Here is a 24,007-nt window from a genome sequence, read left to right as displayed (position 1 = left end):
AAGATTTTATTTATTTATTCATGAGAGACATAGAAAGAGGCAGAGACACAGGCAGAGGGAGAAGCAGGCTCCATGCAGGGAGCCCTACATGGGACTCTATCCCGGGACCCCAGGATCACGCCCTGAGCTGAAAGCAGATGCTCAACCACTGAGCCACCTGGGTGTCCCTCTGTATTGATTTTTGATTTGAAATGGTAGTTTGGACTCGTGTTTTTTTTTTTTTGTTTGTTTGTTTGTTTTAATTCTTTTAACCACCCTGGGCTAAAGACAAGTAGAAAAAAAAAATAAAGACAAATAGAACAGTGACCCCCCCCCCCCCACTTGGACAGGGGTCTCCTGAGAACCCTACCCCAACCTGCGTCTTTAAAGCTCCCCTGTCACCCGGTGTGGGGAGGGTGGGGAGGCGTCGGAGCCATGGGGGGAGCTCTGCTCAGCTGGGGTTGGTCCGTGGCCAGCCTCCTGCTGGCGGGGCTGTCGTCACCCAGCTCAGGGGACCAGTGAGCAGGAGGCTGACGGCCTTCCCTGGGGCCAGCAGGGAGGAGGGTCCTGCCCAGACTTGTAGGGCCTTGGAGGGGGCTCCGCCGAGGAGGCTGGCATCTGTTCAGGACGGAAACCCTGACTCATGGCAAAAATCAGCCCAGATTTCCACAAAGAGGGAAGGAACATTTGCAAGTCCCGGCGTGCCCCCCCACCTCCCCCTCCACAGGGGTGCAGACTGTGCAGGGACAAGGTGTGAGATACGTAGTGGGAGGGGACAGTCCCCTCGGTGTCCTCCCCTAGATGCAGGGAGAGCCTGGGAGAGCTAAACAAAGCCCCGAAGAAGCCCCCCTCACCCCCTGCCAGTATCTGGTTATTTGGAGGGTCTGCAAACCAGCCATGAGGTGCCCCTCGTCTCAGCCCTGGGGCGGCCCCCCTTACATCACCCACAGTCCTTGCAACCAAACTCAGGATTCTTTCTTTAAATTTTTTTGAAAGTTATATATATATATATATATCTTCATTTACAAAAGTGCAAGCAAAACTCAAAGTGCAGAATGGATAAGTTTCTTGCTAAGCAGTGTCTGTGCCCTTCTGGGCTCCTGCTCTCCCAAAACTTTGTTTCTGATGACTATGGGACCAGACTGGGACGCCTGGGAGGCTCAGCGATGGAGCGTCTACCTTTGGCTCAGGACATGATCACGGGGTCCTGGGATCGAGTCCCACATTGGGGTCCCCACGGGGAGCCTGCTTCTCCCTCTGCCTGTGTCTCTGACTCTTTTTTTTTTTTTAATTATTTATTTATTTATGATAGTCACACAGAGAGAGAGAGAGAGGCTGTGTCTCTGCCTCTTGTCTGTGTTTCTCATGAATAAATACAATCTTAAAAAAAAAAAAGGAAAGGAAATGGGACCAGACTGATCTGCCACTTGTTTCCTCTCATCCCTTAGAACATACTTCGACATTTTATGCCAGTACCTTTACGTCGTCTTTTTTTAAATAAACTGACTCATCCCAAATACTTCTTTATGAGGAAACAGTGTCAAGATAGAAGGCTGGTTTCACTTCCCCTCCTGTGTGCATCCTGGTCTTCTGCTTGCACACCTCCGCCAATGGCACCCTCACTCCCCCCCAGAACAGTGTGATGTGCTGGGAAGCTCTGACCTCACAGGTAGCCAAATCCATCTTCCTGGAATTTCCAGGACCGCCCCTGGTGCCCCACAGGCCTGTTTGTTCCCCTCCAGCCACCAGCAGCCAGCCCGGCAGCTGCAGAGCTCTGCCCAGGGGGGCCCGCACCAGGATGGCCAGCCTCTGAGAAGGCAGAGCCCTCTTTCCTTATTAGAAGACATAGAATGTTCTAGAACCTTGAGGTTTGTTTGCTGAGGTCCTTGAGGCGATCCCGTCTTTGTTGGTTTTCTTTTTCCTGTTTCTTCGGATTTTCTGATCAGTGCCCACCGTCTTCCTTTCTGTGTTAGGACAACAGAAAGGGCCAGAGCGTGGGCCTCCCGCACGTGGCCCACTCTGTCTTGGGACACTCACAGGTCCTGGGGCAGAGTTTGGGAGCTGTAGACCTGAAAGGCGAGTGCAAGGCTTAGAGGGAAGGCAGTCCCATTGCTGCTAAACACTGTATTTAATCTCGACACAAGTTTTTTTTTCTGTAAAGGGCTAAATAGGACCAGCCTCGTGTGCTAGAGGGTCTCTGGCGCAGCTCGTGAGAACAGCTGTAGACAGTATGTAAAAGAACGAGCGTGGCTGGCTTCCAGTAAAGCTTTATTGACAAAAACAGTCAGCGGCGGGGCTGGATTTGGCTGGCAGCTGTAGCTTCCCGACCCCTGATTTGAGGGCTGGACTCACGGTTCTAGAGCCGAGTGGGCCCTGAGCTCACCCTCGTGCTTGCGGAGTTGCCTTGTGTATAAAATGCAGATAAGAATCCTGGCCCTGGGCAGCCCTGTTGGCTCAGTGGTTTAGCGCCGCCTTCAGCCCAGGGTGTGATCCTGGAGACCCGGGATCGAGTCCCATGTCAGGCTCCCCGCAGGGAGCCTGCTTCTCCCTCTGCCTGTGTCTCTGCCTCTCTCTCTCTCTGTGTCTCTCATGAATAAATATATGAAATCTTAAAAAAAAAAAAGAATCCTGGCCCTGCCTGACTCGCAGGCCAGCTGTGGCAGGCGACGGCAGGCAGAACCGAAAGGCTCGTGTAAACTGTTAAGTGCTGCACCAGTGCAAGAAGGCTGACTGGAGGGGGGATGCAGCTGGTCACGGACCGTCCCAGGAGGGTGGGGTGTGGCAGGGAGGTACAGCTGATCCTTGTTTTCGACTTCAGCTCAGGCCCTTGTACCATCACTCGCTCCTCTTGGTCCTTGGTCCCCTAGGGGCCTTGTAGGTGTCTGAGCAAGGGGACTGTTAAAAAGAGCAGTCCTTTGAGAAGTCTCCCCCTAGTGAGAAGTTCAGCCTCTGTGGTTTTTTGTTATTGTTGGTTGAGAGAGAAAGAGGGGGGTGGAGACCCTGAGCAGGGGGCAGGGCAGATGGAGTGGGAGAGAGAGACTCTCAAGCAGACCGCCCTGCTGAGCGTGGAGCCTGAGTTGGGGCTCGATCCCAGGACGCTGAGATCATGACCTGGGCTGAAGTCAAGAGTCAGACGCTTAACCGACTAAGCCGCCCAGGCGTGGTTTTGTGGCACAAATTGGAACTGGAGCGAACAGTTATCCTCGTATGTGCACTGGTTGGTGCTCACTAGCCGTGTGCTCTGCAGAGGTGAACGCCCCACCCAGGCAGGTGCAGTCATGGAGGGAGAGGGCTGTGCCCTGAATGTGGGGCCAGCAGCCCCTCCCGGGTGGGCCCAGGTCAGCTCGGGCCCGAGGGGCCCAGATCAGAGGGTCCAGGCAGGAAGGGGTCTCGAGGAAGTGGCACTCGAGCTGTAGACGTGTTTCCCAGGGAGACGGGGCACATGGCTTCCCAGGTGGGGACCGTGAGATGTGGGGCCTGGGGGGCCTGCCCGGGAGCCGTGGGTATGCTATAAAGGCCCAAGCCTGGCTGCAGGAGCTACTGGCCAGAGTGAGGCCGAAGCCGGGTGGGGCCGGGCCGGGCGTCGGAGGAGCCCAGAACCTCACAGGGGCGAGGGTACGGCCACCTCTGTCTCCCTGAACCCAGCGTGGGAGTGAGTGAATACAGGGTGGTGCCCCAATTGCCAAGTCGGTGGTGTAGACATTGAGTCCTGTGGGATTCAGAAGGGACGTAGCCACGCGATCGTGGGCAGGCCTGAGAGGAGGCAGGCGGGCGGCCCCAGATCTGGTGCAAGGAAAGAAGGTTTAGGAGCAAGGAGGTGGCCCAGGCAGGTGGTATTTAAGCTGGCGTGTGTGGGCGAGATCCGGGAGCCAGTTGGGAGGCCGCGTATAGTGCCTCTGTGTGTGGTTTTGCAGCGAGGGGGGACATGGGGTTTTTTGGAGATCCAGTGGTTGGGTTTTGGAGCCCTCCGTGTTTAACCACGTTGTCTCAATCTTCCCCGCTGTAGATATCAATGAGTGTCTAAGTATCAGTGCCCCGTGCCCCGTTGGGCAGACATGCATCAACACGGAGGGCTCCTACACATGCCAGAAGAACGTGCCCAACTGTGGCCGTGGCTACCATCTCAACGAGGAGGGAACCCGCTGTGTTGGTTGGTATTAAAAAAGGAAACCAATCTGAAATCAGCCTTTCTAACTGCTCCCAATGCACCCCTCCCTTCTCTGGATGGGGAGAGGGGGTTCCCCAAAGCGAAGCTGTTTCCACCTGTCCATCCATCCCATCGCTCATCTCCAAGCATAAACCTTTATCATCCATTGCTTGGACTATTGCAGTAGGATGCCAGCCTACCACTGCCCCCCGCCTTGTCCCTTTCAGTCTGTCTGAGGTGTCCTGAGCTGCAATCTCCCTTGTGCCCCCCAGCCCACAGTCCCCACTGGTGAGAGACAGAGCATAGAAGTTCTCTGCTTAGAATTTAGTTCCCTGAGGTGGCCCCAACTTCACAAACCTTATAATTCAGATGACATAGGCCTTGCTGCTCCTTAAATGAGCCCTGCCCTTTCCTCTCTGGGTGGTTTTCTGCGTTTCCATCATTCCCTCTGCCCACCTGCTGCTACATTCCTTTCCATCCAGATTCCTGCTAGATCCAGATCCCTGCTAGTGGGAAGGAGTCTTTCTCCCTATGCCTCCCAGAGCACTTCCCTAGCATCTCTCCTGGTCACTGGGCACTTCCTGCCTTAGCTAGGGCCACTGCTGGCCACCTGGAGCAGGAGGCTCCCGAGGGTAGGGGCTGCATCTGGGTCACACAGTAGGCACTCTGTGACATGCTGAAGAATAAATAATGCTGCTGTCAGTGTACATCTCAGTTTGCTGCTTTCTTGTCTTCCTTTCGTATCATCTTCGAGGGGAGGGGGGATCCCCACACTAAACGTTTTTCAATGTGTCCTTCTCTTTTGCAAGATGTGGATGAGTGTGCAGCACCCTCTGAGCCTTGTGGGCCAGGGCACCTGTGTGTGAACTCCCCTGGAAGTTTCCGTTGTGAGTGCAAGGCTGGATACTATTTCGATGGCATCAGCAGGACGTGCGTGGGTACGTGGGTTTCCCCGCAGGCCAGGTGGCCCCCCTGGGGTGACCATAGTCCGTGCCTCACCTGAGAAGTCCTGGCACGGCAGCCCCAGAGAACAGATCCCATGTCACAGGACGCCCCCCCTCTGGTTCCAGCCCTGCTGCTGTGCCCCCAGGTGTGAGCTGCCTCCCACCTGTACAGCAGGTGCTCTGCTTGACCCAAGACCTGCAAGCCTGCTCTACACATGTCCAGAAGCATTAGGGATTTCCCAGAGTCACTGCTCACCCCCAGGGCTGGGGGCTCTGTGTATAGCCCACAACAAAAGAACCAAAGGTGGTATGGTGGCCTGACCTCCAGGATCAGGGACAGAGGCCGTGCTGGCCGGCACCTGCCATCCCCAATCCAGGCTGCTCGGGAAGGCTGGCAGCTGCCCTGCCCACCGCCCCAGAGCCCCATGTCAGACCCCAGCGGACCCCCCTTTTGGGGCTTTGGGGTAGAGAATGGGCAGGTGGGCACGTCAGGTGGACAGGGAGGCCGCATGTGGCCCCAGCTCCCCTGCTGACTTGCCACGGGCTTGGGACAGGTTACTCTGCCCAAGGTGGGGCCACGGGAGGTGGGGGATGGAGGTGGTGAGCAGAGGCAGTGGGGGGCACTGCGGCAGGTTGGGCGCTGCCCTGAGCCAGCCCGCCTGCCCCATTACAGACATCAACGAGTGTCGGCGCTACCCTGGGCGCCTGTGCGGCCACAAGTGCGAGAACACGCCAGGCTCCTACTTCTGCAGCTGCACCGTGGGCTTCCGGCTCTCTGCAGACGGCCGGTCGTGCGAAGGTGAGGCTGTGCAGGTGGGATGGGGGGGGCCCGGGACCCCGCTCCACCTGCAGACACATAGGGACAGACTCAGGTTTGTTTCCCAAGGACATACTACATGACACCTGGTGGGGAAATCGCCTGTAAAAGCTGGCTTGTCAGCGACGACTCCTCACCTGCCGCTCCTGGCCCCCGAGTGCCTGGTGGCACATGCCCAGGGCCGCGCACATGGGGATCAATAACCCAAAGAGACTGTGTGGGCCGTGGCTAAGAGTGTGCGATCTGGAGGCATCTGACCTCCCACCCTGTATTCACGTGACCATGGGGAGTGGCTGCCTCTGTGTCCTAACAGGAGAAATGGGGTTGATAGGTCAGATTTTCAAGTAAGTTGGAAAGTCGGGTTTTCCTCCTCGTTGCAGTCGCAGAGAGACATCAGTGTCAATCCATCTCAGCCATGCAGAAGCCAAAGGCAGGAGGCTTTTTAGATGCTGGGGCGAGCCGAGGGGAAGTGCTGCAGGATGCCAAGTGGGGCGCAGCCTATTTAGGCTAGCTGCACCTGCTAAGTGACTCCTACCCTCCCACAGAGACTGGGAGATGGGGGCCTACCCTCCTTGATGATCGCATCTCCAAGGCATGGCACCTGTGTCCCTGGAGAAAGACTCTTGGGTGCAGAGGATACATCTCAAAGGAACAAAGAAAGGCTTTACATTTGCAAGTTTTCCAAAGTAAATACTTGCAAGAAACAAGGGAGGCCAGGGTGTGTAGTCAGGTGTTGGCTGGAGCGCCGAGTATCTTTGGGCAGCGCTGACCTTTCCCAGGCGGGCCTCTCAGGGGTCTGAGGTCATCATCCCAGGCACCCCTCTCGGGCCGGTAGAAGCCGTAATGGTAAAGTGCAGTCGGGTCTCTCTGGCCGCTGGGTGGGGGGTTGGGCAGAGTTGTTCAAGCAGAGTCTTCGGGTGATCACACAGCACCAGCCTCCTCTGGGGTTGGACTGAGCTGACATCACGTGCATTCAGCACAGGGCCTGGCATGCAGTAGGTGCTCAACAGGTGTCACATGTTCTACGGGGATGAGGTTCTGAGGTCAGAGCTTTGACAGCCCTCAGCAATCCCCTCCCCCTGGACACTTGGCAGGACGATCACAAAAGTCCGATAGGCCCAGATGCACCCAGATGGAAGGGTGGACAGTATGACAGGATCCTGGGCCCGAGAGTCCCTCCAAGAGTTTAGAATCTGTCCCCAAGAACCAGACCCAATGCACACGTATCAGCAAGGAAACAGATTCACGCATGGGGGGGTGACAGTCTCCCTAGAGCTTGGGTTCAAAACCCTAGCTTGGGTTAAGAAGTACCTCGGTGTTTCTGGGCCCCAGTGTCCTCATCTGGGACCCCAGTCGGGGTGGCAGGACCCATGTTATTGGGAGGCATGAGGATGAAGCCTGTGAAGAGCTCATCCCAGTGACCTGCGCTGACACAAAGTGCCAGCTGTGGAGACCACTGGTGCTCTTGCTGTAATCGTTCATGGCTTATGCTGTTCCTCTTCCTAAGTGGACTGCAAAGGACACACTCATGTCTACATTAGTGGCAACAGTAAGGACAGAGAACCAGGGCCTGGCCAGCTGTGCCCTGTCATCCCCTAAGCATTTATAAAGCACACCCAACAGGGTGTGTAGTGAGAATGTGGTTCCTGCCTTCAGGGAGTGTCTAGGCTGTGGCGAGAAGCCACACGGGGTCAGAGGTAAGCAGGGAACCGGGTGAACAGCTGGCAGCCAGGCTGGGCACCGGGGGTGCAGCAGGATAAAACACCGGGTGAGAGGCCAATGGACATTCTCAGCTGCTCGCCCCTCCTGCCCTGCTAGGGGTTAGCCATAAATGCATGTGAGTAGGGCCTTCTAGGCCAGAGGTTGGCAAAAAAAAAAAAAAAAAATTCTCTAAAAGCCACATAGTAACTGATTTTGGCTCTGCTGGCTGCAGTCTGTCGCACCTACTCACCTCTGTGGCTGCAGTGCAAGAGCAGCCACAGATCGGGCTATATGAGTGAGCGTGGCTGTGTGCCAATAAAACTATTTACAAAACCAAGCGGTGGGCCAGATGTGTGCTGATCCCTGCTCTAAGGGAAGGGAACAGACGAGCCGAAGCCCAGAGCTGCTGAGTAGCCTGGCGAGCGCCAGGTATTGGAGTGTTGGGAATATTGGCACATCGGCTGCTTGCCCAGGCCTCCCTCTCTGCAGAGGTGAAGTGGGGAGGGCCGCGATCGGATCTCCATTTGAGGGCCAGAACTGACCTGGCAGTGGCCCCACAGGACCCCACTGGAGGAACCGAGACGGAGGCTCTACTGTCATCCTGATGAGAGGTTCCAGATCCATCAACCACAGGGGACTGAGAAGGAAGCTCTTTCCCATGGGGCGACCCCAGACAGGCCCCCAGCCCCGACCTCAGGACCTCTGGCCCTTCCTCTGTGTTAGCTTGAGGGAGGTGCTGTGCTTACAGCCCTGCCAGGGGCCAGGCTGGGTCATCGGGCGGTGACCTCGGGGACCCTCTCGTTTTCAGACGTGAATGAATGCAGCAGCAGTCCTTGCAGCCAGGAGTGTGCCAACGTGTACGGCTCCTACCAGTGCTACTGCCGGCGAGGCTACCAGCTGAGTGACGTGGACGGGGTCACCTGCGAAGGTGAGGGTGCCCCACTCGGCAGAGGGGAGATCACCCACCCCCTTCGACTTAACGCCCTTCCAGGCTGGCGGGTGGTGAGGGTTTTTCCCTGTCCAACTGAGATTTGTTTGGATACAAATAAGTCATTGAGAGTGAGGTTTAGGAAATAGCAGACACGTAACTGGGGATCGAAGTGCATGCCGGGACCTTGACCTGCACGGGGCAGGAACCGCACGTGATAGGGCCTGGTGGTGGTGACCCGGGCACAAGGTGGAGGCTCAGGGCCAGCCGCACGCGTGACTCCGGACTCTGCTTGTCCTTGGCTGGGGCCATCCCTCCCCTGCTGTCTGAGGGCTGACTCCAGACCCACCAGGCTGTCAGAGGATTAAACCAGGAAAGCTTTGTATGGTTTCAGGTGCAGCGTAGGTGCTTCAGGGACACCTGCTATTGGGGTTCCTATCTTTTCCTGGCAGGTGTATTTTTTATTAGCACATTTGTCCTATGAGCTCTCCTGAAGCCCTGGGCCTTTCCCTCCCTCAGCCGCCAGTCTGCCTCCTTCCCCACCTGTGCGTACTTCACACCAGGAACTTGCTGTGTGACCCTAGGCGAGGCCCTTCCCTTCTCTGGCGTAAGGGCTTCCGAGGCCGCCCAGCACTTTGAGGCTTCCCGTGTCCCAGGTGCTCCACTTGGCTACCGTCCCAGGCCTCGACCTGCCCCCTGTTGGGAATGTAGCCCAGCCGGGGTCCACACAGGACACTAAGGGTGGGCTCTGCTGTCACAGACATTGACGAGTGCGCCCTGCCCACTGGTGGCCATATCTGCTCTTATCGCTGCATCAACATCCCTGGAAGCTTCCAGTGCAGCTGCCCTTCATCTGGATACAGGCTGGCCCCCAACGGCCGCAACTGCCAAGGTGAGCACTGTGGAACCCCTGGGGGGTCGCTGGGGCAGCCCCCAGCCCAGGGGGTTGCACTTCCCTGACCCAGGGGCCACACCACAGACGGGGTGCAACTGGGAGGGGGAAAGGAGGCCTCTGCATCCCACGTGTGTTCTGGGGTCCACACACCCCTGGTCTCCCAGACCTGGCACATCTGTCTCCAGTGGGTTCTGACTCCCCGGCCAGGCCTTCAGCAGCCCCCCAGGGACCAGGACAGGGGATGACAGCCTTTAGGGAGATTCCAGCCAAGGAGGAAGTGGGAACTTGGTGCCCAGAAGACCCCATTCCACAGCACGGAGCTGCTTGTTCAAACTTTCACGCGCCCACTCGACTTGCTGGGAGCAGAGCAGGGCCCAGGCAGGGGATGGGTGCGTTCTGGTGGGCAGCAGCCCTGAGTCTCTATAGTGCTGAGCTCTGAGGCCATGAGGGCCCTACTGGGGCTGTGGGTTGGCTCCAGCGTGGGCTAAACGAGGGGGCCAGTGGCAGCCCCCTGTACCCCGCTCCCAGCACTCTAGGGGGCATCGCGGGCCCTGTGACTGAGCCCTTCGATAAGCGAGAGGGGGTGCTGAGTAGATACTCGTGTGGATGAAGGGCCTGGGACGGATCCGGGGACGGCCCCAGGAGCTCAGTCATGGAGGCTGGGTCTGTCGGCCCCTTCCTCACCAGCCCCCGACACAGGACCGTCGACCCAGAGGCTCCTGAGGGCCTGGGGTCTGCACTTGTCAACCCTGGTGGTGAAGTAGGGGACTTTGATCAAAGGCAGGCAGGAGCTGTGGCCCTTCCTGGGAGGGACCCACTCCGCTCGCCCACAGCGCTGGATGGAAGTCACTTTGTTTTCGCCTTTCTGGCGGAGGAGATGACTTCCTTGCTCCTGGCTGGCCTCCCTCACCACAGCCTGGGGTTCTGCCAAGCCCGGCAGAAACACATTCCTGAACCTCAGCCTTTGAGATTAGGAGTGTTGTTTTTGCCACCAGGATGAGGCATCTGGCATCACTTCACAGATGCTTCCCAGGCTGGGTGGTGTCCCCCAGACCCCAGCGTGGGGCTGCTCCCGCTGTCCTGGGTCCTCTCGGGACGGTGCCCCCAGCTTCCCCAACCCTGGGCCCGAGCACACCGTAGAATCCCAGTCCCCTCCCCTGTACCGCGGGACTGGTGGCTTCTGCTATGTCCCCACTGGGATGCGTCGAGTCCCACATGAGGGGAGGGTGTGCTGACCCTGGCACCAGCCCACATGGGTTCAGCGCCGCTTACAGAACGTGTGACCTTAGGAGAGTCACCGAACCTCTGTGGGCTCCTCCCTAAAATGAGACGATGATAGCATTGCCCATTGAAGCGTTAGGAGAAAGGACAGGACTCCTCGAAGCACTTCCAGGGCCGTTCTTGTCACCCTCATCCCACGAACTATGAATAATAAGTGAAAACTCTATAAACACTGACAGATCCTGGGGGTGAAACAGCCGGTGCGGTCCTGCGGGTGGGAGGCTCCCCGTCTGCAGATGGGGACACGCAGGCGGCCTCGGCCTTCACTGGGCGCCTCGGGGTCTCTCACAGACATCGACGAGTGTGTGACCGGCATCCACAATTGCTCCATCAACGAGACCTGCTTCAACATCCAGGGGGGCTTCCGCTGCCTGGCCTTCGAGTGCCCCAAGAACTACCGCCGCTCCGCAGACACGTAAGTCCCACGGGCCCCACCGCGGTCTGCCTGCGTCGGCCTTCCGGGGAAGGGGGCACGGCTCCGGGCTGGGGAGGGCGGTTCATGATCAGTGCCCTCCCCCGGGGGTCCCGGGAAACTGGAGGACCCCGAGTCTCCAGCAGCCTGGCTGTAGAGCCACGGAGTGACGTCAAGGTGGGTGGGCCTGCCCTGTGCGTGGAGGGAGCCCTCAGGCCTCTAGTTGCCCAGGATAAGACGGGGCCGCGGGGCAGCGCTCTGGGCCTTGGCTTCCTCACCTGCAGGACACAGGTGTCGGGACATGCTCTGACCCAGATGAGGGTGGTGCTGGTTCTGGGTGAGCTGACATGGTTGCCGGGGCGTCGTCAGTAGGCCATCCCCCCCACCCCACCTCTTAGAAGCCGGATTCTGTTCACGTTCTATGTCCCAAACCTGAAGCTGAGTGTTGTCATGTCACTGTAAGGTCCCTCCCTCCCAGGCCGCTGGGATGGCTGCCGGAGGGTCCAGGAAGCCCCTTCCTCAGGACCTGGGGAGGACCCTCTGTCTCCCTCCAGGCCACCCTGCCCCTACGTTTATTCAGCGAGTTGTGCTTGGTGCCCCGGTCAGTAGCTGCAGGAAGAGCTCTCCAGGGGGGCAGATTCCGGAGCACGGAGGGGTGAGCCCTCCCTCCGCCCCCTGGAAAGCTCCAAGCCAGCGAGGCTGACCGCCACTCGGCCTCTTGACCTGCAGTCTGCTGCTCCTGCCGGGGGTCAGGACCTCCTTGGCTGGTGCCCCTGGTCTCGCTGTCCGCTTCCTCCGCCTTGTGGGGGGGGCCACCCTGGCCTGTGGTTCTGGCCGGGCCTCCGGCTTGCTGGATGCCAGAACGGGAGATGCTCTGAGAGCCCATCTCCCCGGTGGCCCTTTGGGCCCTTCCCGGTGACGGCGCGCTCATCCTCGGGCCTCGCTGTCCCCGCGGGCCTGCTCCGCGGCCCCAGTGCGGGTGTGTCCGTCCGCCTGGAAAGCCCACCGCTCAGGTCCTCCCTGCGCCCGGTTAGGGAGGGGCCCCTCCAGAGCTGGGTTTGCGGGTGTGCGGCCTTCCGGAGACCTCGCGGGTCACACAGAGGTCCGGAGGGCGGCGGGGATAGTCCTCTGACTGCTGGGAAAGTTGTGTCCTCAGTTTGAGGCTGGGCTGCTGTTCCGTGTTGTGACCCTGTGTCTGCGTCTGGGTTTGAGGGCTCTGGAAGACCCGCCGGCCCTGGGCGTGGACTTGTAACTCACGCACAGCCACGAGACCCATGTGGGAGGCGGCTGCCCTGGGGGCGTCTGCACACCCCCTGAGCCCAAGGGCTGAGGGTGGGCGCTGTGTGCCGAGGCCACAGCCCAGATCGGCAGACCCAGCTCCTCCGTGCGTGTTGGTGTGTGCCGTGGAAGGCTCTGCTTCTCGGTGCTGGAGAAAGTCATCTACTTGTTTGGGGACCGCGGGCATACCATGTGCCGGAGTCCAGGCGCAGAGTGGGCCCACAAAGGCCCCCCATTCCCTGGCACTGAGCCCAGTAGGAGCACAGGCCAGAACAGCAGAGGCCCCCAGGTGCAGCAGGGCTCCCGGCTGGCCGGGGTGGGGGGTGTGGGGTGCCTGCAGTAGGCAATGCTAGAGAGAAGGGGAGGGAAGAGCTGAGTTAGGCGGGGAGGCAGGGTGGGGGGACATGGGGGACAGGACTGAAGTAGGCCTATGGACAGGGGGGGCGAAGGGCTTACAGCCAGGATGCGGAGTGTTTCCGCAGGGAACCTGGACCCACGTGGTGCTCACTAGGGGGTTGGTGCCCCAGGGCTCCATCTGTCCCCACCCCTGTCCCCGGGCCTGATATCGAGGGGGCTCGTCACTTTCTGTGAGTCAGGACTGGGATTCAGGCACGAGGGGGAGGATGAGGCTCCAAGCCACCCCTCCCAGGAAGCTGGCCAAGATTAATGCCCGGTCCTGCTCGCCAGCGCCCCCCAGTGGTGAGAGCAGAGCAGAGCAGAGAGCTGCGCGGAGTCTGCCCCAACTCCTGGTGCACCAGCCCGCTGACTGTTCTGGAGCCTCGTGGGGATGCTGGGGCATCCTGGGAAGATGCCGGCTTGGAGTCGGGTTCCCTTGGGTTTGCCTTCCCGCTCAGTCCATTCCGGGTCTCTTGACTTCTTAGGACCTCCACACTCCAGCTGCAAGGGGGGTGGTGACGTCTCAGGGTCATGGGTGCTGAGGGGTGATGGTGGGGCAAAGCCCCCTCGTAACACTCACGCTGGGTTCTGCCCCGCTGGGGTGTGGGTAGACAGTTTTTATGGATGAAGGGAAGGTGGGTGATACCCCTGGTGTCCGGGTCCCGGCATGGCCTGAGAGGCTGCGTAGAAAGGGGAAGAACTGGGGCAGGGATTCCAGGTTTCCAGCCTCGCTGTCCTGCTCCCCGGCGCTGCGGCCTCAGGTCAGTGGCTTGGCCACCCAGGGGCCCTCTGTCTGTCTGCAACACCTGCTCGGTGAGGCCTTGAGGATTAGCGAGGATTAGTGGTAATGAGCTCCAGGCATCCAGCCCAGCGCCAGCCAGCATGTAGTCAATGCTCAGAAAAAGTCGCAGTGAGGATGCTCACTAACCACGCCATTTCTCTGCCTCAGGGGCACCGCAAAGCCAACACGGAGGCTCCTTGGGGTGACTTTGCTGCTCTGGCTCTGCCGCTCCTGACTGCGGCTGGTGGAGTGGTCAGGCCCTCAGGCGGGTGACGGGACACGGGCTCCTGCAGGGCTGTGTGGTTGGGGCCGTCACTGCTGCACACACAAATCCATCTGGTTGCAGTCTTGTCCTTCGCTGCTCCCCGTGGGGCATCGTGGGCCAGCCAGGAGCCCAGCGTAGGAAGGGGGAGCTGGGCTGGAACCCCAAGTTGAGTGGCCATAGGAGGGTCTTATCCAGCTGCCCCCTCCTAGTGAGGGGACCACGGGAGCTCCTGGCCTAGTGTGAGCGTAGTGACAAGCCTCTGAACCAGCTTGGGCAGGATGCAGGCCAGAGCTCCAAGCAAGGACTGGCTAGTCCCAGCGCTACTAACTGCTCAGGCTGGACTTTTTGTCTATTTTTATAGCTTTTTTTCCTCCTCAAAAATTCTCATGAAGAATGTCTCATCTGACCTTCAGAAAGCAATTTGTAAAATTCTAAAGAGCTGTATTAGGAAAGACCCAGGAGCCGGCACTTCTGAGGTTAGTGTTTAGGGTGCCTCGAGAGGGAAGATTTAAAGCACGCGCACACACACATTTGTGTGCGCACATTCTCTCTCTCTCTCTGGGGCTCAGCCTTCTCTTTCTCTCCACACCGTCTCCTTCTGGGCAGTGTCCCTGGCAGCCAAGGGGCGGTAACTGGAGCATGACCCAGCAGGCTGGGCCACAGACCACAGGGCTGGGACGCGTGGATCCTCCAGGCTATTAAGATCCTGACCACACGATTCCCTCCGACCCGCAGGAGGAATGTCAGAGTGTTCCAGGGCCTGGGATGGGACTGAAAGCATCCTCTTTATCTGCTCAGCAGGCCCGAGCCCTGAGACTCATGGTCTTGGAAGCCAGAGCGAGGCTGGGCAGCCTTGGTTGGCACGGCTCTGGGCCTGAGGGTGTAACGCGGGTGGATGGAGGGGTGGAGCCCCGCCTGGGCCTGTTCCTGGGGCGTCTCTCCAGAACGACGAGAGCATGGCAGTCAGGGAGGTGCCAGCAGGGAAGGCTGTAAGCATGAGACAGCTTGGGGATGGGTGGCCGGAGGGGCTGGGCCTCCCAGGAGCAGGGACAAGGCCTGGAGGACATTGTTTTTCTGGCGCGTGGCGGTTTTCAATAATTGCGTTTTCACAGAAAATACAGTGTTCCGATCAAACGGGTTGAACAGAGAAATTGGGACACGTTGTTGTCTTGTACACGATGAGATGTAAACCAAGACGTGCGGTCCCGGGAACCTGGTGCTTCTCTGAGCCCCAACGGCCCCTCCTCGGTCCACGCGTACCGGCTAGCAAAGACTTTTATGTCTCGCACAGTCAGGCAGGCAGGTGGCTTGCCAGAGGCAGGAGTTGTGATTTCTGTGCTGTTTCAGGAAATTTCGGGTAAAGCAGGATAGCAGGGCTGCAGTTGGAACTGAGCAGGAGAATCGGGGCCGTACTTAACCGTGCACATCTTCTAAAGCACGTAGCAGGTGTCGAGCCCATGCCAGGTACTGGAGGTAAAGCCAAGGAGCCCTTGCCGGCCCCTGGGAAGGGAGTGCTCTAGAAGGAGCCGGCTCAGAAATGCCTAGTGTGGGAAAGAGCTTGGGGTGCTCTGGGTTAATGACTATACCCAGAGCATGACGCACACCTCGCGTTCGCTCCCTCCACACACACCGGGTTAAAGCTTCTCCCCCGACACATCACAACCGTGTCCTTGGACGGGGTACAGGCCACACAGGACGGAAAGCCGGTGTCACATGAAGGAGACTCTAGTGCCACCTGCTGGCCAGACCCACCAAGCCCTTCCTCGAGCAGCTGGGGTGTGGATGCACGCGCACGCGCAACCAGGCTTTCAAGTGAGGCCAACTTTGCGTCTGCCCCTCACTACAGACTCTGGAGTCATGTAGGTGTCCTCATTGAGCTTTGATTTTCCCGTCAGTAGAACAGGGGGACAAAGTGGGACAGTGACGTGAGCTAATGGAAGGAGAAACCCCGATACACCCGGCATGAGGCCGGGCACCATCCTGCGGTGTCTCCCAAATCGCCTGGAACGCTCCCATTTGGCCTGGACCTAGGGTCTCTGGGGGTAAGCCGCCCCTCAGCAGCACCCTTCTTCTGCTTACCTACTGTCCTCTGTCCCCCCACTGCCCTCGGGGCCCCTGCCATGCGTGACTCCTCACCCACCCTGGAGGCTCATCCCCACCCAGGGAGGTCCATGGAGCTCGCTCCCAGGGCTCTGAGTGCTCCAAAGGTAACTGGCCAAGTTAACGAAATGGTTCCTACCAGTCCCGATAAAGAGCTGGAAGTAGGACGTAGAAAGAGACCACACGCACAGTAAACGCCAAGTGCAGGGGAGTCCAGGGGACCCAGCACGAGGCGTGGAAACTTAAAGAGCTGAAAGGGATGGAAGACAGGACGGGACGTGCTCCTGGCTAGAGCGTCCCAACAAGGTCAAAATGGCAGAACTTCCTGGGACGTGCTCCGCCGAGTCCCAGACGGCTCTGCACTTCGGCTCCACCTCCTAAGGCAGCTGCCGTCCGAGTGGGAAGGCCTGGCGTTCGGGAGGCACGAGATAGTTCGTGTCCCCGTCCTCTAGCAGGAGGTTACAACCTGCGTGCATCTCCACTACAGGAAGTTAGAGCTATCATCTCCTGTCGGAGGAAGTTAGGAGCTCTCGCCACCCTGTCACAGGAAGCTGGGGCCTGTAACAGGAAGTTAGCTCTTTCCATCCTATTACAAGAAGTTAGGAGCTATCATTATCCTGTCGCGGGAAGTCAGAACCTCTGTCCATCCTGTCACAGGAAGTTAGGAGCTCTCACCAACCTGTCGCAGGACTTAGAACCTGGCACAGGAAGTCAGAACCTCTTTCCACTCTGTCACAGGAGGAAGTTAGAACCTCTTTCCACTGTGTCAGAGGAAGTTAGAACCTATTTCCACTCTGTCACAGGAAGTCAGAACCTCTTTCCACCCTGTCACAGGAAGAAGTTAGAACCTCTTTCCACCATGTAACAGGAAGTTAGGAGCTCTCACCAACCTGTCGCAGGACTTAGAACCTGGCACAGGAAGTCATAACCTCTTTCCATCCTTTCACAGGAAGTCAGGAGCTCTCACCAACCCTTCACAGGACTTAGAACGTGGCACAGGAAGTCAGAACCTCTTTCCATCCTTTCACAGGAAGTTAGGAGCTCTTTCCACTCTGTCACAGGAAGTTAGGAGCTCTCACCAACCTGTCGCAGGACTTAGAACGTGGCACAGGAAGTCAGAACCTCTTTCCACTCTGTCACAGGAAGTCAGAACCTTTTCCCACCCTGTCACAGGAGGAAGTCAGAACCTCTTCCCACCCTGTCACAGGAAGTCAGAACCTCTTCCCACCCTGTCACAGGAAGTCAGAACCTCTTTCTACTGTGTTCACAGGAATTCAGAACCTCTTTCCATCCTGTCACAGGAAGTTAGGAGCTCTCACCAACCTGTCGCAGGACTTAGAACCTGGCACAGGAAGTCAGAACCTCTTTCCTCTCTGTCACAGGAAGTCAGAACCTCTTTCCACCCTGTCAGAGGAAGTCAGAACCTCTTTCCACTGTGTACAGGAAGTTAGAACCTCTTTCCATCCTGTCACAGAAAGTTAGGAGCTCTCACCAACCTGTCGCAGGACTTAGAACCTGTCACAGGAAGTCAGAACCTCTTTACACCCTGTCACAGGAGGAAGTCAGAACCTCTTTCCATCCTGTCAGAGCAAGTTAGAACCTGTCTCCTTCTCCGTTCTAAGCCCTGGCTGTCCCTTTGGACACGCAGGAAGCTGGGCCTGGAGCACCAGACTCAGTGAGACGATGGGGAGCAGACCTCAATCTGGCTTCCTCCCTCCCTCTGTGGCCTCGGGAAGGCCCCCCCACTCTTTCAGCCTCGGTCTCCTCATCCGAAGACTGGCACTGCAGCCAGTGTCCCGGTGCAGCCACAGTGATCACACTAGAGAAGGCTCAGTGACGAACGGCCAAGCGCTTGATAGAGGGCCGCAGCTGTGCCCACTGGTGGCGGACAAGGTCACTCCCAGGGTCGTCTCCGTGACCCCACCGCCAGCCCCGTGTGGCCCCGAGCACTGTCTGGGTGAGGGACCAGCGCCCGGATGCCACTCCGAGGGCAGGGCGCGCCTGGGGAGTGGGTCCTGGGCTGGGGCCCGGCCCGCGAGAGGGGACGCGCCTCACTGCCGCCGGCCCTAGCCCCCCACCAGCCGCCCAGCGCCCCCTGAGGGTGTTGGAAGAGGCTAGTGCCTGAGCCAGCGGCCTGGAGGTCCTCGGCACCTCCCGCAGGTGAGTGAGGGGTGTTCTTCCCGGTGGCCGAACCCGGAGGGGGGCGGGAGGCCCCGCACAGCGAGCCCCCGCTTTCCCTCACGCTCTCTTGGCCCTGCGCTTGCTGAGTTGGCGCTAACCCTCTTCTTGTCTCTCTGTCCACTTTTCTTGCAGCCGCTGCGAGCGCTTGCCTTGCCATGAGACTCAGGAGTGCCCCAAGCTGCCTCTGAGAATAACCTACTACCACCTCTCTTTCCCTACCAACATCCAAGTGCCCGCGGTAGTTTTCCGCATGGGCCCCTCCAATGCCGTCCCCGGGGACAGCATGCAGCTGGCTATCGTCGGCGGCAACGAGGAGGGCTTTTTCACCACCCGGAAGGTGAGCCACCACAGCGGGGTGGTGGCCCTCACCAAGCCCGTCCCTGAGCCCAGGGACTTGCTCCTGACCGTCAAGATGGACCTCTACCGCCACGGCACCGTCAGCTCCTTTGTGGCCAAGCTTTACATCTTTGTGTCCGCAGAGCTCTGAGCACTTGCTTTGGGCCGCCGGGGGCTCCCTCCTGTCGCTTTCCTAACCCTCCCCTCTGGGATTTTAATAAAGTTGTAGCGGGTGATCCCTACCCAGCATGCCTCATGTGCCTTGGTCTTATTTCGCATGATGGGGGTTCCGTGCTGTTGGTCACCACCCTGGGGTGAGCTGGCACCTGCCGTGGTGACGGAGGGGTGTTTTTTCACACGGTAGTAGGTAGTATGTATTTGGGGGGCCCTGTTGCTGGAGGTCACCGAACACCCCACCAGGGAGCCCCGGGGGTGGGGACGAGGAGGCTCGCGTGTATCACTTCACATGCGTGATCTCTTTGTGTTGAGCCCAAAGGAGGAGGCGATCCCCACAGAGAGATCATTGAGCTCCTCCCTCTCTCATTTTATAAATGTGGGGACACCAAGGCCCAGAGAGGGGGAAGGGACGTGGCCAAGGTTTGGGGGCCTATTTGTGGCAGAGCTGGGCCCCCCGGGACGGGGTCCTCGGACTCCGCGTGGCTTCCCCGCTGTGTCGCACGGAGCTGACATCTCACAGTGTCAGAAAAAAGCTCTTATCCTGAGAGTCACGCCTCTCGCTGTTTGTCTTGATGAGAAGCCTGCACTTGTGGAAAAATACTGAAAGGCTGCCGAAGCTTGGAGACAGCTCTTGCCTGAATAAGGTTAGTTGCCTCCGCTGGGGACCTTACCCCCACGTGGGAGGCAGCGAAGGACGACACAACACGTGTGCCACTCCTGGGAACCGCTGAGCGCACTTCGGGTCCGGTGGGTGCAAGGCAGGTGTCCATCCCGTAGACACTCAGAGAGGCCAAGTGGTTTGCCCAAGGTCACACAGCTGGTATTTGAACTCTGGCTTTGCTGACTTCACAACTCTGACTATTCCATCTACCACAATATCTCCAACGTGGGCCTCGACCCACCTACCTCTCTTTGTCTTCTCCGCCATAATTCCAGCCAAACCATTGTCACAAGTCCCCATAGTGCCTTTCGAGGTCCTGTACTTCCAACTGTTCTCCCCTTGCTCATTTCCCTTGAGCCACACTGCTGAGGTCTTTGCTGCCCCAGGCCCTTTGCACGTGCTTTACGCCCTCGGCTTAGAAGTTGGCTAAAGCCCAGCTTAAGTGTTCCTTTCCCCCATGAGGCCTTCCTCAACACCTTTGCATTCTCTCCCTTGTCCATCTTTCCGTTGACGCTTCTTTGTTACGCTTATCGCAGTTTGCAATTCCCGCTTATCTGTGTTTCCCATCTGTCTTCCCGCCACCCTGAAGGCTCCGTGACGGCAGAGACCAGTCCATCTCCTTCAGTGATGTGTCCCTAGCTCCTGGCCAGGTGCCCAATGCACCATAGGTGCTCTGTTGAGGGGATGGATGACTTTGTGCCCACCCTGGCCTCTGTCACTAGCATTTCTGTGGCTGCCAATGCTATTTCCGAGCAGAAATGAGAGGGGAAGGCAAAGTGCCACAGAGGAATCAAGTAGAGGGTGTTTCAGGATCCTCAGATCCTTCCTACGCTTATGTGTACACTGCTGGGGGAGAGTGTCCTGGCCTTGCTGTCTGGTAGGGAAGGTGGACCTACGGGAAACTCTCCACCTTCTACTTTTTGACAGAAGCAGCAGTTAAGTTGCCATGGAAATGTACACACTTCTAGTCAGCCAGCCACCTCAGGCCTCCCACTCTGTCTCCCCTACCTCTTTTATCATGTCTGGTCTGGACCAGTAGCTCCCAGTCTCCCAGCTTCCAGTGCATTCTCCAAGCTACAGCTGGAGGACCCCTCTGAAGGGCCAGTCTGGTTACGTCCCTCTCTCGTTAGGACCTTCTTGGTTCTCTTGTACGAGCAGATGAAGTCCAGCTCCCTGGAATGATATTCAAGGCCCTGCCCCATTTAGCCTCTGCCCCCTCTTTCAGCTCCATCCTACTCATCCTTTTTGTTCTAGTCACGCAGAGATGCTTCCCCTCCCCTGAATGTGCTGCCCTCGGCTTTAGCATGTGCCCTGCCAAACCTTTGCAGACTGCTATTCTCCCTGAAGCGTTATCTCAAAGGTCACCTCCTCCATGAAGCCTTTCCTTCATCTGAGCTCACGTTGCCCTGGACATATTCCATCCAGACATTTTCTCTGTTATCTTCTGGTTGTTACTTTTTATTATCCCTCGTGCACTGGGGCTTTTTTGAAGACAGGGGGTTATGTCTGTATTCTCTATAATTTCAGAATGTTTGGCCTGTAGGAGTTCAGTAAGCATCTGAATAAACATATGAATAGACAAATGGATGGACGGATGGACGGATGCATGGATGGATAGATGAACAGGTGGATGGATGATATTTTCAAGGCTTGGTTCAAATATCACCTCTTCTGTGAAGTCAGCAAGTTATAGCAGGGATCTAGTTACTGTATTCAGTTATTCTTTCATCATGTTCCAGATTATTCTGATTGAAAGAAGCACTTTTTCTTCATGTCCATAGGAGTATCAGGGCTTTAGAGGCCATGCAGTGACCTTACAGAGTTTGCCAGAGTCCCCCGTACAACATAACCACCAACTGACCATTCAGCTTTGCTTACCCGCTCCTTTGTTTGTGGAACTCCTCTTGAGGTGGCCGATTCCATTTTAGGACACCCCTGCTGTCTCTGTGTGTGTGCCCGAGTGCACACGTGAGGCTCTATCCGCATTACGTGCAGGCTCATCTCTGCCCTGCAGTTTGTTGGGGCTACATAGTGCTGCTGAGATCATGCAGTGCAGAAAAAAATAAAAGTTTGAATGTCCTCCTTACCACTTACTAGTTGTATGACTTATCCAAAGTCATAGATAAGTGCCTTTCAGATCTTCATGACCCCCTCATGGATTATTTTGAAGATTACATGCAATTGCGGATGAGGCACTATGTGGTATATATAGTAGGCAGTCAATAAGTGTTGGTTTCTTCACTCATTAGAAGGAACGTGAGTGTTCATTTGGATCTTGAGTTAAATGGGGAATGAAGGTTCATAGGGTTTGGATGTGTCCAAGGTCACTGCCATCACCTCTGACCCCTAGGCCTCTGCTCTTCTGACTTGATCACTGTACTAACCCCAGCTCCCAAGGGCAAATGATAATAATCATGATTGTCATTAGTATAATGATAATGATCATAGCTGTGATATCTAACACGTGTACTGCTTACTGAGGGCCAGGCACTGCTCCAAGCATTTAACTCAATTAGCCCTCCCAACAACCTTGTGAGGAAAATACTATTAGGATCCCCATTCCACATGGGAGACATGGAGGCATAGAGCGGATGAGTAACCTGCCCAGAGTCCCACAGCTGGTATCCGGTGGGGCTGGGATTCAAATCCAGGCAGCCTGGCTCTGGAGTCTGTTCTCTGAAACCCTGCCCCCTGCTGCCTTGAATGCTGTGAAGGGGGCATGATTGCTGGGATGAGTAAGTGCTTGGTAAGTGCTGGTCGGATTGTTACTCTGGCCTCATCTCTAAATTACTGGATACAAGCCCTATTCTATAATTCCCAAGTATAGAACAGGACATTTTATTAGCTAAAGAAGGAGGCAGTATGGTGTAGAGGGAAGAGCTGTGGAGATTAAGTGAGACAATGGGTGCAAACTCTAGCACAGAGAATCTGGAAAGATGAAGCAGCATAGTGTTTGAAGCTCTCTGGATCGCAACCCAAAACACGCTGATGGCTGGACAGAAAATTGTAAAGTCCGTGGAAAACATGCCCAACTAAACAAGGTGACATGACATCCCTATGAACCCCAAGATACAGTTTATGTCCACTTCCATGTTATCAGCACCTGTGCAGGAGAGAGCAGTGGGAGACTCCAGAACAGTCAACAGCTGCTCCCTAGTAGAAAAATTTCAGAGCAGCATTTGAAGCTGGGAAAGATTTTACTCATTCCATTCCAGTGTGTGCAAGGAGCTCGTGGAAGTGTTGAGGGAATGGCCCCATCTAGCCTCTAGGAACTCTTGAAACTGACCCAGCAGGACTTCCCTTAAGGTCATGGTTTGGAGAAGCTGCTGGAAGTGAAATGCAGAATTGAGTAGGAGAGAGACAATAGACCACGGATAATGAAGGTCCAGGTAAATGTAGAGGACTATCAGAAAGCAGGCTGCCCAAAATGTCAGATAAGGAAGCTCTGTGAAGTCAGGAAAACTTCTGTGAATATGTCTTTTTCTAAAATGTCAGGAAAGTGAAATTTCAATTTCACTTGAAAATGATCAACCAAAAAGCATCAATGTTGAATCTCATACAAAATTATTGTAAGAGGAAGGATAATAAGAAACAGAATGACATCCTTCTGGATAATGAAAACACACCAGAAAGATATGCTCAGAGTCTAGATCAAAACTGTGACCTATATCAAAACAAAGCAAAAACACTAAGAAAATGATCAAAAATGGAAGAGAACTGCAATTCAGAATGAACTAAATTGAGACATGAAGCGACGGAACCCAGGAAATAATTTAAAATTAAAACAAAAAGCAATTGCAGAAGTAAATACTTGAGAAAAAGCATGACCCAGAAGAAGACAAATTTTATAAATAAGGAAATAGAAGAGATGAAAAAGCTTGAAGTGACAGACACTGAAGACCCAACATACGGATAATAGAAATCTCTGAGGAATGAACCCACAACAAAGGAAAGAAATAAGTAAATGATTAACTCAAGGAAGTTTCCAGAAATTAAATTAGAAAAATCCACATTGAGAGAACACACAGCATACCTGAACATATCTGCTCAGAGCAGCAAATACCGAGACATAGTCTCGTAAAATTATTGGACTTTGAAGAAAAGGGGAGCCAAACATCCAGTGGGCATCTAAGCAAAACCAGGAACAACATTTAAGGGGAAAAATTATATTGCCATCTGACTTTTTCACAGCAAAACTTATTTTGGAAGAAGGCAAATACTTAGGATCCTCAAGGAAACATGAGCCAAGGATTGTCGACCCAACAAAAGAGACTTGTGTGTGCAAAGGATACAAGTATTACCAATACACACAAGTAGCAACAGGCCAACATTAGGCATCGTTACTCATCCAACTACAACTGAATGTTATAAGGAAAACATATATTATGAATTGCTGTATGTTCAAACAATGTAGAATCAGCATATCTATTAAAAAATGCCGGTAGAATAGGGAGGACATATCCAAACAAACATTAGTTTTAAAAAGATTTTATTTATTTTTTCATGACAGAGACAGAGATTGAAGCAGAGACACAGGCAGAGAGAGAGGCAGGCTCCCTGTGGGGAGCCTGATGCGGGACTCGATCCCAGGTGAGCCGAAGGCAGATGCTCAACCACTGGGCCACCCAGACATCCTCAAGCAAACATTATTTTAAGTAATTGTGTCACTGGTGGCAATTTTACTATTGCTCTCCTGAGACTACCGAGTCAGAATATGGAATTAACTAC

The 24,007-nt window shown here is 56.0% G+C and overlaps 1 protein-coding gene across 5 annotated transcripts in view; it reads left to right on the top strand.

Moving 5' to 3' along the window:
* FBLN1 (fibulin 1) overlaps positions 1-24,007 on the top strand; it is a 117,220-nt gene that overhangs the window by 68,085 nt on the left and 25,128 nt on the right. For 4 of the 5 annotated variants that reach the window (XM_035696264.2, XM_035696263.2, XM_025456542.3 and 1 more), the window contains 6 exons: positions 3,986-4,129; positions 4,936-5,064; positions 5,744-5,869; positions 8,397-8,516; positions 9,277-9,408; positions 10,984-11,107. In XM_035696264.2, coding sequence (XP_035552157.1) covers positions 3,986-4,129; positions 4,936-5,064; positions 5,744-5,869; positions 8,397-8,516; positions 9,277-9,408; positions 10,984-11,107 — 775 coding nt within the window. Of the gene's footprint in view, positions 1-3,985; positions 4,130-4,935; positions 5,065-5,743; positions 5,870-8,396; positions 8,517-9,276; positions 9,409-10,983; positions 11,108-18,237; positions 18,698-24,007 lie in introns of those variants that run through there. The other variant, XM_035696265.2, reaches the window with a different exon arrangement.

This window comes from Canis lupus, chromosome 10 (genome assembly GCF_003254725.2).
Source record: "Canis lupus dingo isolate Sandy chromosome 10, ASM325472v2, whole genome shotgun sequence".
Taxonomy (NCBI): Eukaryota; Metazoa; Chordata; class Mammalia; order Carnivora; family Canidae; genus Canis; species Canis lupus.
Note: the sequence above shows the minus strand (reverse complement) of the source record. Positions and strands in the feature narration are given on the sequence as shown.